Raw genomic sequence first — 17995 nt, forward strand, 5'->3', positions numbered from 1 at the left:
CCATCTAGAAAGTCTTTCCTTCCCACCCCACCTACTTGTTCTTCAGGTCTCAGCCTAAACACCATCCTCCTAGGAAGTCTTCTCTGACCCCTGCTCAGCTGCATTAGCTGTCTCTGATTTTACAGCATTTCTGCTTTCTGTTATCAGACAGTTTTTTACACTGAAAATTGCTCTTTTCTCTTTCTTAATATATTTATAAACTTGAGGCTGATGACTGTGTTTTGTTTGACAGCATATCCTCAGCATTAGCAGATGCTAAACACATAGTAAGTGCTCAAGAAATGTCTGTGAAATGAGTAAAAGACGTTTGGAAAGAAACATCCTCTCTGTTGTTGCTGGTAACAAACTATATTGTTTCATTACCTTCCCTAAAGAGCTTGTATTATAAAAATGAAGTAAGCGGATTCTGGATAAACAGCTTCTCTAGGGCGACTTGACAGGCTGCAGAAATTAAAGTATCTGGAGAGGTGGAGACCAGCTCATGGATGCTGACATGTGGGACTACCATTGGGCCCATGTGCAGGAGCCTATGAGAAGGGCAGCGGGCCACCAGCATCATTTGCCCAGGCTCCTACCATGGCTGTTTTGGACACAGTTTCCGTTTGTTCCACAGCTTCCACTTGTCAGTAGAGCATTATGGAGAACTCTGGGCTGAGCTCTGGCTTATTGTCTTGGCTCTGCCCACCACCTATCTCAATTACGTTAGGCTTTTCTCCACTCTGGATGCTGCACTGTAAGTAGCTAGCACAGCTTCTAAAACAGGGTAAACATGCAACAAATTCATTCACTCAGTAAATACCTGTAGCACACCTACTATGTGCCAGGTAGTGTTCTAGGTACTGAATATACAGCAATGAATGACACAGACAGGGTCCCAACGTGCTATTTGTCAACCAGGGGGATGAACTAGATGATCTCTAAGGTCTGTTCTATTCAGCTCTAAAATTCTCAGACTCCCTCTTTGACCAGATGCAAATTAACAAGGCAGGCTGGTGGCGAAGCATCCTGCTCCCGCCTCCTTCTCCCACTCTTCTCCACCCTTGGTGCCATCTCCATCCCAAACTCAGCTCTGGGAAACAGGAGAAGATCTGGTATCATCTGTACTCTGCCTGCAACCCAAAACTTTCCCATGTATCTGTCAGTTAAGCCTTTTCTCTTTTGTGGAAAGGATCTGTCTTGGTTGGAACTTTGGGCAATTACAAGGAGGCCAGGCAAGGTATTTTAGGCAAAGTTAGGTGCTTTGGCAAAAGGAGAGGGAGAGGCAGAATGGCCTTCTCCTCCAAGTGTAGTATCTCTTGGGTTTGCCTGAAAGGGAACCACATCCTTGGGCAGGTTCCTCCTCTTTGTTGTGGATGATAGGCATCCCCTGGTCCTATCTCCTTTCTTCTACCTTTGGTTTGGCCTTAAGGTCCAAAGTTTCTACCACTTCAGTGTCTGGTGTTCTGATGGGGAACAAGAGATTCAAAGCCTCCCAACCATTTGGGGGAAGGGAAGCCACAGGCTGCAAGCAAATGGACAGAGCAGAGAGGTCCCAGGGTCAGGAACGTGATTTAGAGTTCCAGACCACTGTCATTCCAGGTCAGTATCAGCCATGCGATGGCACTGATAACTAACACATTAAAGCTTATCAGTGAAAACTGAGGACTTTAATGCTGATCCTGGATAAAGTCAGAAAGTAAGATTTTTGACTACATAAAAGTAAAGCCAGATTTATTTATTTTTTAAAAAATATTTATTTATTTATTTGGCTGTGCTGGGTCTTAGTTGCGGCATGCGGGATCTGTAGTTGCAGCATGCAGGATCTAGTTCCCTGACCAGGGATCGAACCCGGGGCCCCTACATTGGGAGCGTGGAGTCTTAACCACTGGACCAACCAGGGAAGTCCCCAAACCAGCTTTATTTAAGTTTACTATTTATGTATCATTACCATGAGACAAAACACTTATATGGAATTATGTATCAAACCAACATGAACAATTCTTTATTAACAGCAAGTTCTACCTTCAGATTTTCTAGTATATGATGAACTAGAAGGCACAGAGACAAAGATTTGAAAGGCCTATATTATTAACTATAATTTGGATAATAATCTTGGTACCTTACCTTCTCTGTACTGGTTTCTTCAACTGTAAACTACCTGCCTCATTTATCTCACAGCGTTGATGAGGGACTAAAGACACGACATATATGAAAATGCTTTAGAAGCTGCAAAGTGTTTGTGCACTGAGGCACCGTTACCATCCGTTCTCTTAGGATGGCTGTCTGTGCAGTCCTGGTCGTTAGCTGCCATCTGCCCTCTTGCCTTCCTCCTTGCTCACTTGGGTAGGTACCCCTTAAGCATCTAACTACATTTCATCATACTGAATCTTAAAAGGTTAGGTAGATACTAACATATAGCTAATTCCTATCTGTTTTTTTTAAAATAAATTTATTTATTTTTATTTTTGGCTGTGTTTTGTCTTCGTTGCTGCGTGCGGGCTTTCTCTAGTTGCGGTGAGCGGGGGCTACTCTTTGTTGTGGTGTGCAGGCTTCTCATTGCAGTGGCTTCTCCTGTTGCAGAGCACGGGCTCTAGGTGCATGGGCTTCAGTAGTTGTGGCGCGCGGGCTCTAGAGGGCAGGCTCAGTAGTTTTGGCACATGGGCTTAGTTGCTCTGCAGCATGTGGGATCTTCCCGGACCAGGGCTCGAACCCGTGTCCCCTGCATTGGCAGGTGGGTTCTGTGCCACCAGGGAAGCCCCTAATTCCTATCAGTTCTTAAAGAAAGAGGCCTTCATTGTACTTAAGACTCTTTATCAACAAGCACTGGAAGAAGGGAGGGTAGTGGCAAGGCTTATTTCCTCCAGGTAGTTAATTCATTTTATCATTAAAAAGAAAAAAGAAGGTTTTAGGATTTTCCTTTGTACGAGGCCCTGGGTTGGGCTCAATGGGATGCCACATGATTCAACTAAAATAATCTTAGCTTTGGAGTCTGGCAGACTTTGAGTTCAAATCCAGACTTGGCCATTTACTTAGCTATGCAGCCTTAGCATGTAGTAATGCCTGCTTTGTGCTTCAAGTTCCTCTTCTGTATTAGGAGGTGTTACACATCTTACAGCATTACTGAAAGGATTATGATTAATGCCTGTGAGTGGCTGGCACATAATGAGTGCAGAGGGGATGAAAGATGAGCAACAACAGGTCCATTTTCAAGCCCAAAACATGGCAATAGGAGTTGTGGATGAGACATAATGACCAACAGAAAGGTGCAGAGAGGGAGGGGCCATCCTCAAATAGTGAGGGTCTCATTCCTGGCAGCACTCAAGTAGAAGCTGAATCTTCACTGGGAAAGGTGCTTCAGAAAGTATTTCTGCTCAACTCTAGGATCTCTTCAATTTCTAACGTCATAAAAGGAAATGTCCAACTTAAAGAGAAAACAATTCTTTTTTTTTTTAATGAACTATGCTAATGTAATTGTATATCTGGGAGAAATTAAGGAAAGCTATGAAGCTATAAAATCCCTAAACAATATAAATGTATTTATTTATTTATTTTATTATTTTTGTTTATTTATTAGTTTTGGCTGTGTTGGGTCTTCGTTGCTGTGCGCGGGCTTTCTCTAGTTGCCGTGAGCAGGGGCTACTCTTCATTGTGGTGCGCGGGCTTCTCACTGTGGTAGCTTCTGTTGTTGCAGAGCACGGGCTCTAGAGTGCGCAGGCTTCAGTAGATGTGGCGCGTGGGCTCAGTAGTTGTGGCACACGGGCTTAGCTGCTCCGCGGCATGTGGGATCTTCCCGGACCAGGGCTTGAACCCGTGTGCCCTGCATTGGCAGGCGGATTCTTAACCACTGCGCCACCAGGGAAGCCCGAGAAAAAAATTCTGTAAGTTCAAATACCAAAGGGTAACGATGAGGTAATACAGTGTCTGTGCTGTACAGTTACATAAATCAAATGAGAGAAAGTTACTGATTGCTTCTGAACTGTCACTGAAAATATGATTTAAAGGTTTATTGCAGACTACGTATTTAAAATTTTTCCTTTGGTAATCATAAAGATGGTTGATGCCAAAAAGGACAATGTTAGGAAACTCAATGGCTTTCAAATATGGAACTAGTTTAGGTTAAGAAGTATTAATATGGAAATAGGTGAGTTTGAGGACTGGTAATTTTTGTGTTCTGATGTGCTTCAGAGACAAGGTTAGTGGGCTGAATTGTCAATCAACTGCAATCCATTCCAAGTGCCAAGATTTTCTTCTGTCTGGGCTACGTGGCCACGAGCAGGTCTTTAACTTCCCTGTGCTCAGATTCCTTTTCGACGCAATGAGGTCACCACCTGCCTGTTATATACTATGTGTTAAAACATTCTGAACTCCTGAGATTAAGGCCAATTGCTACTGGAATCTTATTTATTCATAATTAACCAACTCTAAGCAGGTCAGGTACAAGTTATTAATGAGGAGAAAGGCAAATGCTGTCTGAGGCAAAATTTGCATACAATTTAATAAATGATTCTCCTAACTGTGCAGTGTGGACCCTGGGGTCCCATGAGGGAAAACAAAAGACACCTCTTAGCTTTCCAGGTTTTTCCTTTTCATGGTAAAAAACCTACTCAGATATTGATGATAAATTCATATACTTCGAAAAAGACAAATATCCCTGAGAGAAAGCAAATCTACCATTTACTTAGGAGAAATGGTTTTTACATTCCCTTCTTATAAAAAGTAATTTGACCTCTTTCCCCTATCCCAAATCCCTGAGGCTTTGAAAGGATAAAGAAACCAATCTGGAGCTCTTTCAAAGGATTTATTTGCTACAGAATTGCCTGAGCCCACCAACAAGATGAACTCAGGATTTCTGTGTTTAAAAGGATTTTGCTCACTGCTTTATTTTTACCAGAACTTCAACATTCAAAAAGCAATTCTTTGGGCTTCCCTGGTGGTGCAGTGGTTAAGAGTCTGCCTGCTAATGCAGGGGACGTGGGTTTGTGCCCCAGTCCGGGAGGATCCCATATGCCGTGGAGCGGCTGGGCCCGTGAGCCATGGATGCTTGGGCCTGCGCGTCTGGAGCCTGTGCTCCACAACGGGAGAGGCCCGCGTACCGCAAAAAAAAAAAAAAAAAAAAAAAAGCAATTCTTTTTGCCAGCATTTGGCATGCCTAGAGGTTGGAAAAAGATAGAATCTATAGAATTAGATGTCTAAAAATAGAAAAAAAATCCCAAACATTAAAAAATTCCTAATTTGGACAGGTCCTGAGTTGAAACCACATTCATCTGCAAAAAGAACGGTTTTAGGTCAGAAATGCTGTATTTTTTGGGCTTCCCCGGTGGCGCAGTGGTTGGGAGTCCGCCTGCTGATGCAGGGGACACGGGTTTGTGCCCCGGTCCGGGAAGATCCCACATGCTGCGGAACGGCTGGGCCTGTGAGCCATGGCCGCTGAGCCTGCGCGTCCGGCGCAATGGGAGAGGCCACAACAGTGAGAGGCCCGCATACCGCAAAAAAAAAAAAAGAAATGCTGTATTTTATAACTCCAGATCCTGACCTCGGACTTGACTGGTGAGGATTCTAGGAACTGCATGAATTGACAGGAGGGATGCCATTCTGTTGGCCAATTCTGGCATGTGTCCTGGCTTGTGAAGTTTTATTAATCTCTCTTAAACCCAGACCTCCTGGTTCTGTGATGCCAGTTGCCTAAATCTGATTCTCAATACTTTTTTAAACAAATAAACAAAAAATTTCCTTGTAAGATCACACATTTAAGTATTTGTTGCTTGTGGTTAGATACAGAGAAACCAAGTATGGATGTGAATTAACAATTCAGTGATGGAGCTGTGAATCTCTGGATGGCTATGTAAGCTGTAAGAAAATTTCCTCACTGCACCTGCACTTGCTGTGCCCCAGAGGTGACTGTCCAGGCAAGGTCAACTTGAAGAGGGTGTGAACCCCAGCAGCTGCTCGATGGGTTTAAATCGCCACTCATCTGCCTCCAGCTCTTCTACCAGACCAGCTAGTTTTTCCATCCGAGCAACTTGCTGATCTGTAAAGAATCAAGGAGATGATATATCAACCACCAACATGATGGCTGATTTAAAAATAATTTCTAAAAGGATTTCCCCCTCAAGATTCTAGTAATGGGGTCTTACCCTATGTTGGTCAGAAGACTTAATCTTAAAAAAAAGGGAAAAAAAGTAGTACTTATCCTCCATTCCATTTGTGTACTAAATTTGTGATTTGTATACTAAAAACCTAGGGTTACAGGCAATTGCAGCTTCCCCCCCCCCCCCAACATTATGCTCTCTATGGAGAAATGGTCTGGTCTGGTGGGTGAACAGAGTTCCCTGATGCATAAATGAAGACCTGGTGAGGGATGATGGAATAGAAAAGGTGCTACCAGGATCTTAAGAGTCCAGTTAGACCAAGAGGTATTACTTACATAAATATCCAAAGATGCAGATAATGATGGTAACCAATGGAGGACAACAGTAAAAGAAGGTTTCAGAAAGGAGAGGAAAAAGCAATACAAGCGGAGTAGGAAGCATTAACTCCCCTAGAAAACTAACCCCTTTGACTTCAACTTTAAGCCTCAATGTGGACATTATGTCTGGATTAAGACCGTAGAATGTTCTTGTCTGCAGGTAATTTGGAAAGTCCACTTAAATAGCCTTGCTGAGTTTTTGTTACAGAGCACTCTGACCTTTCTAAGTCCCCCTCTCCCACCCCCCAATAAATTTATTCTCATAGTTAAGTACACAACACTCATGTGCTTACCATGTTTCACCTGTTTAAGCGTAGATGCCACTTGATAGCTGAAAACGGATTCACAGAGGAATCTCTCAGAGCCATCTACAAAGAGAAGAGGAAAAGTTTTAATCTGCTCTAATCCATTTTAATCTAATGGTGCCTGATAAACCTAGTAAACATGTCCATTCTTTTCCCTGCTTTTACAATCGGGGTCTAGTTTTAAGAGGGCTTAAAACAAAGAGGGCTTCTGTTTCACTTAGAATTAACACTGTTGAAAAGCTACTTCTTCTATACCTAGAATATTAAAATAGTCCCTCCACTTGTTAAAAGAGTTTAAAAATAGTGTTAAAAAAACAAAAACAAGAAACCCCAGTTTGATGTCCTGGTCAACATTTCCCCCATCCTAACCTGACAATTTCTTAATGTTCTCCTATCGTGTATGTCAAGCAAACACTGACAGCTCACACATTTGGCCATGTGGCTCCCATGCTTTCCAAATACAAAGGTACACCAAAACTCTTAATCATTTTCATTCTAAAAAGTAAAGCTGAGGAAAAATAGCTATTGTTGATATTTTATATTTCAAATTACATCACTATGGCCATCACAAAACACTGCTGGGAAGCTTCATTCTGTAAACGCCAACTGTAACCTTGATTTTCCAGCTGAATCAAAACACTGCAATTTGCATGGCCATAAGGGTATGGTACAACTTCAGAACCTAGCATTGTACTGGTGCCAAGAACTGGCTACAAGAAGGTAGCTAACTCAGTCACCCCAGTACTTGAAAGATGACTGAAACATAAGCTAGTTCATGTTTTTCCTTGTCAGGCAAGGGCTGATACAGCAAAACATACCCCCAAAGGCAAAGAACTCATGTAGGAAAATGTGACTTTTAAAGGGGTACCTGAAACCATTCGGTGAAGAGATCTTATTGCAAAAATCCTAAAACAAATGGAGGGAGGGGACACAGCTGTCTTTTTTTAGGCGGTAGTTCATGCCAGCACTACTGGGTGTCACGCACTCACTCATCAATCATGGGTTGGTGTGTCAGCCAGGTATTAAGTGACAAGGAGATAGGACTAACACATCCTAGCTTCATGCTGAGTTTCACACAAGGCAGACCTTATTTCAGAAGCTCATGGTAAAAAAAATAAGAAAAACTATAGATACTGTATCCAAATGGCTTGAATATACAACCAAGAGGGCTTCTAATATTATCTTCAAAACTGATGCAAAAATAATATATATAATTATTTCCATACATATGTATGGAAATATATTATGCATTGATATATACATATTGAATAATATTTCAAAATATAGTTTCTTTCATATAGTGATGTAGACTTTGGGGAGAGTGTTATTCCTTAAACCCAACCTCTTTTCTAAATATTGTGCTACATGGGATATGATCCTATTCCCTCCTCCCACCCCCATTCTTCTGGCTGAATGTAAGTCATTTGTGAGCATATCATCTAAATTGAGCAAAACATTTTTTATTTTCAATTAACTAAATATTATACTGGCTGTCCAGTTTAAAGATCTAGGTAAGCTAATGATATTACTGAGTTTTTTAGATAAGGGCAATGGCCAGAAAATAACTTATGCATCCCACTGTGGGAAGAGGGACTGTGTGAACATTTGACACTAATGATGCAACTTATTATGCCTCTTTTGTGTAAATATGCCAGCATTCATACCCTTGCTTAAAGGATCAAATTATAATTTGTTTTATTTTAGGAAGAGCAAAGCATAGAGAATTAGAGCTCACTTCTCAGGTGGTTTGATCCTGAACTTTAGGATCTCACACAAGGCAGCGGGGATTCTGGCTGTTAGGACCAGGCCAAGATTTGTTTGGAAGCTCTTGCAAGTGCTACCTCCCACTTACATTTAATCACAGGTGTTATTAGGATAAATGCTTAAATTATAACATTTGCATATTTCCCTTGGTAATGAACTTCAAAGCAAAACGATGTAAGCTAATCTTTCAAAAAGGCACCTGCATATCACTTTTCCACTCTATATGTCTGCGGAACACACTTTTGCTGATTTGCAGCTCTGTGTTAACCACAAAGTCTACTGCTTCTTAGCCACATCCTATTAGATGTGATATCTGTACCAATCTAAAGCCTGGAATTTCTCCAGAGGAGTCAGCCTGGCGCAATCTGTCTTCCATTTAGAAATTGTAATCAAACCCTTTGTAACACACCAAGTAGCAATACATCAGCTTTCCTCTTAAGGGACAAGTAAAGGTTATAAATGGTGAAAAGTTCAGTAAATTGTCCAAATCTAACACCATTGCCAACTCCAATAAATAGGATGCTAACAAATTCATTTAAAAGAATATTACCTCACAGCAGGAAAATAGACAACGGCAGATAATTTATGCTTCAGTGGCCTACAATGTTACTAAAATTCAGCCACTTTTGGGCTGGAAGGCAGTCTCTAATTTGCTTACTAATAACTGGGTGAGGACAATCCTAGCCAAGGGCAGGGGAATGCTGAAAAGTCCTGTACAGTATACTGCTTATGTGAGATGTCTGTTATCAAAGAGCAGGTACACAAAAAAGTTAATTCACAAGGTTATTTGGGTTTATTATCCTAGACTTAGGAGGGCGCAAGATCAGATTAACCTGTTAAGATTATAGACAGCATTCAACCTTGATTCCTAATTGCTTTTGTTCCTTACTCTGAAGAGGCAACTATTCCTTCTCTATTTTCATACAGGCATATCTCAGAGATATTGTGGGCTCGGTTCCAGACAACTGCAATAAGGCAAGTCACACTAATTTTTTGGTTTCCCCTTGCATAGAAAAGTTATGTTTATACCATACTGTAGTCTATTAAGTGTGCAATAGCATTATGTCTAAAAAAACAATGTATGTACCTTAATTAAAAAATACTTTATTGCTAAAAAATGCTAACCATCATTGAGCCTTCAGTGAATTGTAATCTTTCTGTTGATGGGGGGTTTGAAATATTGTGAGAATTACCAAAATGTGACACAGAGACACAAAGTGCTGTTGAAAAAATGGCGCCAACAGACTTGTTCAAAGCAAGGTTGCCACAAATCTTCAATTTGTAAAAAAAAAAAAAAAAAAAAAACACAGTTTCTGCGAAGCCCAACAAAACACGCTTTGCCTGTATTCGATTAAACTACCGTAAGAAAAATGGTCAGGTTCGTGTGTGTTAGATTACTTGCATAATAGTATCACCTATAAACATGGTAGATGATGCTTCCAAACTAGCATCCTTATTAACTCACATTTAAGGGTACTCTTTTCAATTTAACATTCTTCATTTGACCAGGATAGTTCAAGGACTACCATCTCTAAGTTTTCATAGTCTGTCCTTAAATGTAAGCAGCTTTAAAATGTAGGGGAAACTTTAAACCCGAGGAAGAGAATCAAAACTGTGCACTGTGAATTTAAACTTAATTTAAATTCATTCTACAATAGAAAGGCAACACAGTCCCCCATGAAGCATAATGGGATGGGATAGAAGTGGATAGAACTATAACTTGTTAGAATATCAACATTTAGAGTAATTTTAGAAGCCTTTCTTCTTTAGTGTTTCCAAGTAATCTGGTGTACACTGACCAAGAATGCTGATAGCTTTGAGACCAAGGAGGTACCTCCTGTATTAAATTCCTCCTGTAGCTAGAATTTAAATGACTTCAATCTTAGGGTCCATTGTTAAATGATGATTCCTCTTCTGCTGCTACAAAACTCATTAAGCAATTTAAGTTCCTCCAACTTCTGGTTTGTTTTGTGGGAAGCGTCCTTAATACCAGGTCTCTGCTGCATATAACTGAAGTCATAATTTATTTTTAGCGCCAAATATGGTAAACAAGGCACCAAATATTCGCTACCTCCAGACTCAGTGATGCTAGCTTGAGTATTCAGTTGTCTACTAATCATGACTTGAACCAATTCTAAAAAGCCTTATGGTTCCAGTCTTCCCAAGTTTTCCTGTCACAAATGATTCTTCTGTTTGTCCTGGCTTAATCCAAACCTCTGCTTATTATACCTGATATAAATGAATAAAGATTACCCCAAAAAGCCGACTCTTAACTACAGTTTGTACCTTTCTCAAGACATTTCCAGATTTTTAAATATACTTACTGAAATTTGCAATATTTAAAGCAAAAAAGATCAATATATAATTAAGCACAGATGTGCTAGAATCAAGTAGGTTTTGAATCCTTGATAGGTTCTTTGCTAATTTTTTTCAAAAGGTATGATGAATAGTTTAACAGTTAAGGACCATTTTCATGAGAATCCCCTGGATGTTGGTCAAAATGGAGATTCCTGTGCTGTAACCTACACTGATTTGGAATCTCTAAGGTGAGCCAGAAAGGTACACTTTATTTTTTATTATTATTTTTTAAAGTAGTTATGTATTCAGTATTTTATTTATTTATTTTTGACTGTGCTGGGTCTTCGTTTCTGTGCGAGGGCTTTCTCTAGTTGCGGCAAGCGGGGGCCACTCATTTTTTTTTTTTTGTGGTACGCGGGCCTCTCACTGTTGGGGCCTCTCCCGTTGCGGAGCACAGGCTCCGGACGCGCAGGCCCAGCGGCCCTGCATCGGCAGGCGGACTCTCAACCACTGCACCAACATGGAAGCCCGCGGGGGCCACTCACTATCGCGGCCTCTCTTGTTGCAGAGCGCAGGCTCAGTAGTTGTGGCTCATGGGCCTAGCTGCTCCGCGGCATGTGGGATCTTCCCGGACCAGGGCTCGAACCCGTGTCCCCTGCATTGGCAGGCAGAGTCTCAACCACTGCGCCACCAGGGAAGCCCAAGAAAGGTATACTTTAAATAAGCTCTTCTGGTGATTTTTATGCTCCCTATTAAGAATTTATTGGTTCAGATCCTAAAATGACATGAATCTGATAAATTCTAGGAACCAATGCTGTTTCATGCTTACAGCCTGTGCCCCGATCTTGGCCAGCCAGTTTGCAAATGTGTGCTGAATAAGATGGGGGATGATTTGATGCAAATCCAGCTCCAGTGCTAGAAAAACCACACAGCACTGCCCTGCAATGGGCCTGGGCCAGGGCCAGGAGAGTCATCTTCACATACAAGAGTAGTAAATTGGTTTTTATTTCCTCTCAGGATCTCTTAATCTATCTGTCGATGAATTATATTAGAAAAAAATATATCAAACCTACCAACCATAGGGAAGCAGACTGGTGCCAAGATAAAGCACACTGGAGCAGGAGGTCAACAGAATTCCTGGTTCCAGTGCTGATTTTGTCCTTTCACATGGTCAAATTACTTTATCTTTTCTGGGTCTAAATAACTAGATGACTTCCTTGATTTCCAAAGTCTTTTTCAGCTCCAAAATTCTGATTTTAGAGAAAGATTTATGTTTTAAAGATATTATTTTGAAATGGGGACAAGAAATGAAATGTGGAGCTGAAATCAGGGCAAACTTATCTCTAATCCATTTAATAGCTTCTTTACAATTAATATTCATAGCAGGTCTGAATCCAATTATTCAGCAAAAAGCAGCATGAGATCACCTTCTAACATCTCTCCAGCTCCTTTGGGGTAGGTGAAAAGGGCTTTCCGTGGTGGGGCAAGGTCTGAGACACTGAAACCAGATCCAGTGACAGAACTTCCACTGACCCCACCAGCTGAGGAGGATGATGAAGAGGCAGCCATCTCCTCTCTAGTAGAATTCTCACTTCACTACAGAGAAAGAAAAACAGCAATTGGCAAGTTTATGGAAGTGAGATTGACAACATTTCATTCTAGCTGCCATAAAAGCCAGCATACAGTTTAGTCAAGAATTAGCTCCAATTTTTTCTACCCTCTGTACTCCACGATCTTTTACTGATGCCTCAGGCCAAAATGTCACTCAGGATTTTAAGTGAAAATATGTTTATTCTTAGTTTTTCTACTCGAAACACTACTTCCTACCATTAGCAAACTGTTTATGTCACTTGGGATTGACTGTGGGTGATTTATGGGTTATGAAGTGGTGATACGGCAGTGCCAAGGTAGCAATTTAACTGAGGAAATGAATTATATGAGGATAAAACAACCATGCCTCATAGGATAGTTTGTCTTGGACACATCCTGACCCAACCACACCAAGAAATTCACTTATAAAATTTTCCAAATAAAATTCCAGAATAACAGTGTGTTCTGTTCCCAAGGAAGGGGAATTGGTTAGGAAATACATATTGGCCCTTTCATTTAAAAAAAACCTAAAAAACAAAAAAACCCCACTTTTTCATTCAAATGTAATACCCAAATTGATCACTTGGTGGCGGCCCAAAACTGGAACAAAATATTAATAGTTCAGGAATGATCTTAGAATTCAAGGCCTATTAGGAATTAGAGGAATGGTGAGTGTTTGATATTATGTCACATCAAAAAATCAAAAAGTCAAAATGTAAATGAGAAAAATCTGTACCGAATACACAACTCCTTAAAAAAGTTCAAAACAGAAGCTTATACTACACATTCACAAAAGATTCTAAAAAGTTTATGTTTTCTAAAAAGAATACTGTAGTCTTCCTGCAAACTCAGAACTACTATCATTCAATACAAAAAACAGGGCTTCCCTGGTGGCACAGTGGTTAAGAATCCACCTTCCAATGCAGGGGACATGTGTTTGAACCCTGGTCCTGGAAGATACCACATGCCATGGAGTAAGTAAGCCCATGTGCCACAACTACTGAGCCTGCACTCTAGAGCCCTTGAGCCACAGCTACTGAGCCCACGTGCCTAGAGTCCATGCTCCGCAACAAGAGAAGCCACCGTGGTGAGAAGCCCACTCAACGTGACTAGAGAAAGCCTGCGTGCAGCAACGAAGACCCAGCACAGCCAAAAATAAAATAAATAAATTTATTTTAAAAAAAAGGTACAGGAATTAGAAGATATAAAAAAAAAATACACAAAACAGCCAGGGTTGAAAAGTGGAGTGCAGAATTAGCACTAACTTTAACATAAATAAGCAGTTTTCTGCTGAGGTGGAAAGATACACCTAAGTAATTTCTAGCTTTAAAGATTTAGGTTAAATTTTGCATGCTACCAGCAGGTGGTAACAGGAGTTAAAGTGAAACCAACAATAAACACTAGTTTGTAACTTCTCTATGAAGGCAGGCATTCTGATCACCAGAACCAAACATTATGCTTGGCCTATACTAAGTAGCTGCTGATTTAAATAAATGCTAAATGAGTTAAACATTTCACAGGAATCACAAGATTCCTTAAAGGTCATCTAATCCGATTCCCCCATTTTACAGATGACAAAACAAAACTGAGGTGTAGGGACTTTAAGCTTATCTGCCGTGCCATTTTTTAAGCAATGGCTTTATTGGCACGTCATGTGCTATGTGAGAGGTAAAATAGCATACTGGTTAAGGGCTCAGACTCTGAAGCCTCTTGGCCTACGTTCATGTCCTGGTTTTTTTACTTAACTTGCTGTATGACTTTGGACAAATCACTTAACCTCTCTGCTTCTCAGTTGCCTCATCTCTAAAATGGGGATAATGATAGTACCTACACCAGAGGTGTCAGGAAGGTTAATATAACTAAAGCATTTGGAACAGTTATAGGGACAGTAAATACTTAATATTAGCTATCCAAAATCACTGATGGATATTTACTCCTGAATCTTTTTTTTCCTCTGCAGATCCCAGTTTTTCATACTTATGTTTCAACACACTTACTCATGGGAAAAGTCCTAATTCTTTCTATTTGACATGGAGTATCAATGTCAAATGAATCCTAGAGGAGAAAGGGCCTGCTCAGGAAGAGGGAAAATGCACTCCACACTTTCACTTTAAGGTTCAAGATCTTAGGAAGAACCCCTTTCTTAGGAAAAGGGGAAAGAGTTGTCTTTCTACCCTCAAAGCCTAGCACAGAACCTGGATCAATGTTTCCTGAATGAATGATGAACAAATAACAGAACACAGAGCTAGCAGCTCAGCAAAGGTTATGCAGGGGATAGAGAAACTTGGTGTCATGAGGGTTGGTCCATTACCGTTTTCTTTTTCTTCCTTATTCTGCGGATCTATTTACACAACTGTTTCTCCCATTAGGCTGCCAAGCCTAAGGTAGGTGCTCAGTAAAATTTTTTTGAATGTTTAAATACTGATGATGAAGTATTTGACCCTATCAAGGAAGTCAGAACTATTGGCAGTAGAGATTCTTATAGGAGAGCAATGCTATTTGGGGAGACACAGCATGGTTGTGTTCACAGTGATAAAATGATCAACACATTTACTTCATGTATGATAGGGATGACCTCGTATTCATAAACTACTTTCCTTCCTAGCAGATACAAGCTTATGTTCTTAAAAAGAATCCTTCCTTTTGAAAAAGTCTCCGTATCAAAAAGACGCTGAAGGAAGTACCCTGGTACAATGGCAAATTATTACAAGCAATCATTAAACTCCATCATCAAGAAGTCATTCCAAAGAGGTGGATTACCATTCAAAAAGATGCTGCAGCTAAAAACAGGTCGGTTGGAGAGAAAGGGGCAGAAGAGCGGAGGGGTCAGAATGCCAGCGGTTTACCCCCCGACCCCGGTCCCCAGGGGCCGACATCGGCGCCGCCCCACTGCGCACGCGCCAACCTTCGGTCCGCATGCGCACTAGTCTGGTGCGGCCTGAGGAAATTTCCTCTTACACGCCCTCTGCGGCAGGCTCCTGTTTCTCCACCTACTTTCTCCATTTTACTAGTCCCAGCAGGTAGGATCCCAGGGATCAACTCCCTTTCCACCAAGCTCCCGAGGGTCCCTGAGCCCTCGACCACTTACCTCTGCGGCTTTGGCAAGTTCCTCTACAGCCCCGCCCCCAAGGCCAACCGGAGCGGCCGCGTTTACTGCGACGACAGCGGCGGCGTGCTCGAGGCCGCGGCGTGCGCGTGCCCGTGCAATGGTGGGCGTGGTCGGGGCGGAGAGGCTCTGGGAACGCGTTCTCGAAGAGGCCTTCCGGGTCTTTCGCTTGCCGTGCCTACGGGGGTTTTCCTACCGCAGTGGAGCCAGTTTCTCTTCGCTCGCTTTGACGTACTCGTTTTATTTTGCTCGCTTTTATGATTCAGGGTTTCATCTCCCCCCACGACATTGCAGGCCTTCTGCTTTCGTCTCTCTTTCTCTTTCCAAACCACCGCGAAGCAGGGTGAAATTGGTTATTTTCCCGTCATTCCTAATGAGCAGTCTCGTAGCCCAGGGCCGTAGAGGAAAGGCAGATAAAGGGTTTCCTGTCTGAGACAACCCTGTTTCCCCCCAGAGCTCAGTCTGAGGCCCGACCTTAACATTAAAGTTTGGTTTTTTTTTTGTTTGTTTGTTTTGCTGTACGCGGGCCTCTCACCGCTGCGGCCTCTCCCGCTCCGGAGCACAGGCTCCGGACGCGCAGGCCCAGCGGCCATGGCTCACGGGCCCAGCCGCTCCGCGGCATGCGGGATCCTCCCGGACCGGGGCACGAACCCACGTCCCCTGCATCGGCAGGCGGACTCTCAAACACTGCGCCACCAGGGAAGCCCTGGAAGCCCTAAAGTCTGTTTTTGTGGAGAGGTTTTTTTTGTGTGTGAGAGGTCCTGGGAAATTGGGCACTAGGGTATGGCGTCTTTAAACTATTGCTAATTATGCCCCCTCTTCCGACATTCAAGTCTGTTTACCTTTTATATTGTTATTTTTCACAACACGAAATCTCTTGGTTCTGTAAGCAGATTACCAATTAAAGTGACTTACTTGCTGAGATTGGATTGAGCATTAGTGTATTTAGTAAAGATTGATTTTTTTGGGGGGAACTCTTTTATTTTGAACTTCAAGACCATCTAACATACGTGGTAGAAACACTGGTTAAACATAACCACAGCTAACCCGTAAGGAACCTTTGTTTCCTAAATTACTGATTCATTAAATGGTGACTGGAAACTTGGCTTCTCTGTGAGTGATGTATAGTTTTTGAGCAGTTACGTACGGAAGTCGGATTCCTCCCCTCAGCAATGTGTTGGTTTAGAGAACCATGTTGGTTAAGTCATATTTTAACTTTGTTTTGATAGGCAACTGGATCTAATTGTTGGGTATATATTTCTAGCACCTCTAAAAGAATTTAGGGGTTTTTATGTCCTCCCCTTGAGGATAAGTGTTTTAAATATCCCTAATTCTCTTAAAGGTCGTGCTAAGTAGTGAGGGTAGGACACTTTGCAAATGTTTAGATAAGCACAGAAGGTTGCATTTTACTCTCTTTAGGTTAAAGTAATGAAGAGATCTATAGTTTCTCTTTCAAAGTCATGGATGGGCTCAGTATCTTTTAATCATTTTTTTGGGGAATGCTGAATAGCTTACAAATTACTGTCTAGAGTGTGCCAGGAGTGGAGTAGTAGTGGAAAATGCAGCAATTGATTTAAAACAGCTTCTAGATAGGGGAAATCTAGTGGAAACAATGCTGCATTTGCTTAGGATGTACTGTGAACTGATGCCCAATTATGTCCTTTTAGGCTTAAAGATCCACATAATAGAGGTAGGGTTTTATGATTAAAACAAAAGGTAAGGTGATGGTTTATTTTTCAGTATTCCACAGGACTGTTGTTTGGAGAAAGTATCATGGAAGTTCTGCGTCCACAGCTTATAAGAATTGGTGGACGGGTTTACAGGAAGAATCCCATCCAAGAGCAGACTTATCAACATGAAGACGAAGATGATGACTGTTATCAAGGTAATCCTGGTTGATCTTTGGTCAGATTAGAAGTAAAATGTTCTCCGTATTGTAGAAGCAATTCTTTGTTTCAGTGTATTTCTGTGTGAGCACTGAAATTTGAGATGTTTGGCCTCTTATAGCTCCCTTTGTGTTGACGTCTGAGGGGACAGATGAGTGAGTTTGATGAGGTGTTCTCAGTTCATACATCAGGTTGTGTCTCATCTTTGTGCAGAGGCTTAAATGTAATATGGGGTAATTTTAGTTAACTTAATATTAACCATTAATAATCTGTGGCAAATGAAGTTCTTTTATCTGTAAAGCTATGAAGTAATTTCTATAAATTATTGAAATAAATGAACATGTGCCCAGTGTTAGCTGTTGTTATTATTACTGTTGTGTTGTAATTTTTCTTTTCTTCTTTGCAGTCATATACAGGCAGTTTCAAATACACAACCAACATTATTACTACTTAAAATAGGGATAATTTTTAAGAAGTAAACTAAACCGTTGAGATGGGCAATATTTTCAGGCTGATTAACTTGGACTTGGGTTTAATGCACAAATAGGGCCTTTCAGGTTCTCTGCTTCCTTTTCCTTTCGGTTTGTAAGCTTTTCCATTA

General features: G+C 41.4%; 2 protein-coding genes across 7 annotated transcripts in view; one reads left to right on the plus strand and one right to left on the minus strand.

Moving 5' to 3' along the window:
* The window catches only part of ASCC1 (activating signal cointegrator 1 complex subunit 1), a 137210-nt gene that overhangs the window by 20106 nt on the left and 99109 nt on the right, over positions 1 to 17995 (plus strand). For 3 of the 6 annotated variants that reach the window (XM_079900204.1, XM_079900208.1, XM_079900209.1), the window contains exons 1-2: positions 15607 to 15739; positions 17249 to 17393. In XM_079900204.1, the coding sequence (XP_079756330.1) occupies positions 17282 to 17393 (112 nt within the window). In that variant the 5' untranslated portion in view covers positions 15607 to 15739; positions 17249 to 17281. Of the gene's footprint in view, positions 1 to 8692; positions 9490 to 15010; positions 15193 to 15334; positions 15423 to 15606; positions 15740 to 17248; positions 17394 to 17995 lie in introns of those variants that run through there. The other 3 variants (XM_079900205.1, XM_079900207.1, XM_079900206.1) reach the window with 3 other exon arrangements.
* Positions 1878 to 15565, minus strand: ANAPC16 (anaphase promoting complex subunit 16). Its single transcript, XM_079900210.1, has 4 exons — positions 15491 to 15565; positions 12240 to 12408; positions 6739 to 6813; positions 1878 to 6007 (listed from the first exon to the last, which is right to left on the minus strand). Exons 2-4 carry the CDS (start codon positions 12379 to 12381, stop codon positions 5892 to 5894), a joined length of 333 nt encoding a protein of 110 aa, XP_079756336.1. The 5' UTR covers positions 12382 to 12408; positions 15491 to 15565; the 3' UTR covers positions 1878 to 5891.

The sequence above is a fragment of the Stenella coeruleoalba genome (assembly GCF_951394435.1).
Source record: "Stenella coeruleoalba genome assembly, chromosome: 16".
Taxonomy (NCBI): domain Eukaryota; kingdom Metazoa; phylum Chordata; class Mammalia; order Artiodactyla; family Delphinidae; genus Stenella; species Stenella coeruleoalba.

Coding starts and splice junctions, on each gene's coding strand:
- ANAPC16 (XM_079900210.1), bottom strand. CDS start 12,381: ATGGCTGCCTCTTCATCATCCTCCTCAGCTGGTGGGGTCAGTGGAAGT. Junction 6,814..12,239: donor AGCTGGAGAGATGTTAGAAG/GTGATCTCATGC, acceptor TTCTCTTTGTAG/ATGGCTCTGAGAGATTCCTC. Junction 6,008..6,738: donor GCTTAAACAGGTGAAACATG/GTAAGCACATGA, acceptor GATTCTTTACAG/ATCAGCAAGTTGCTCGGATG.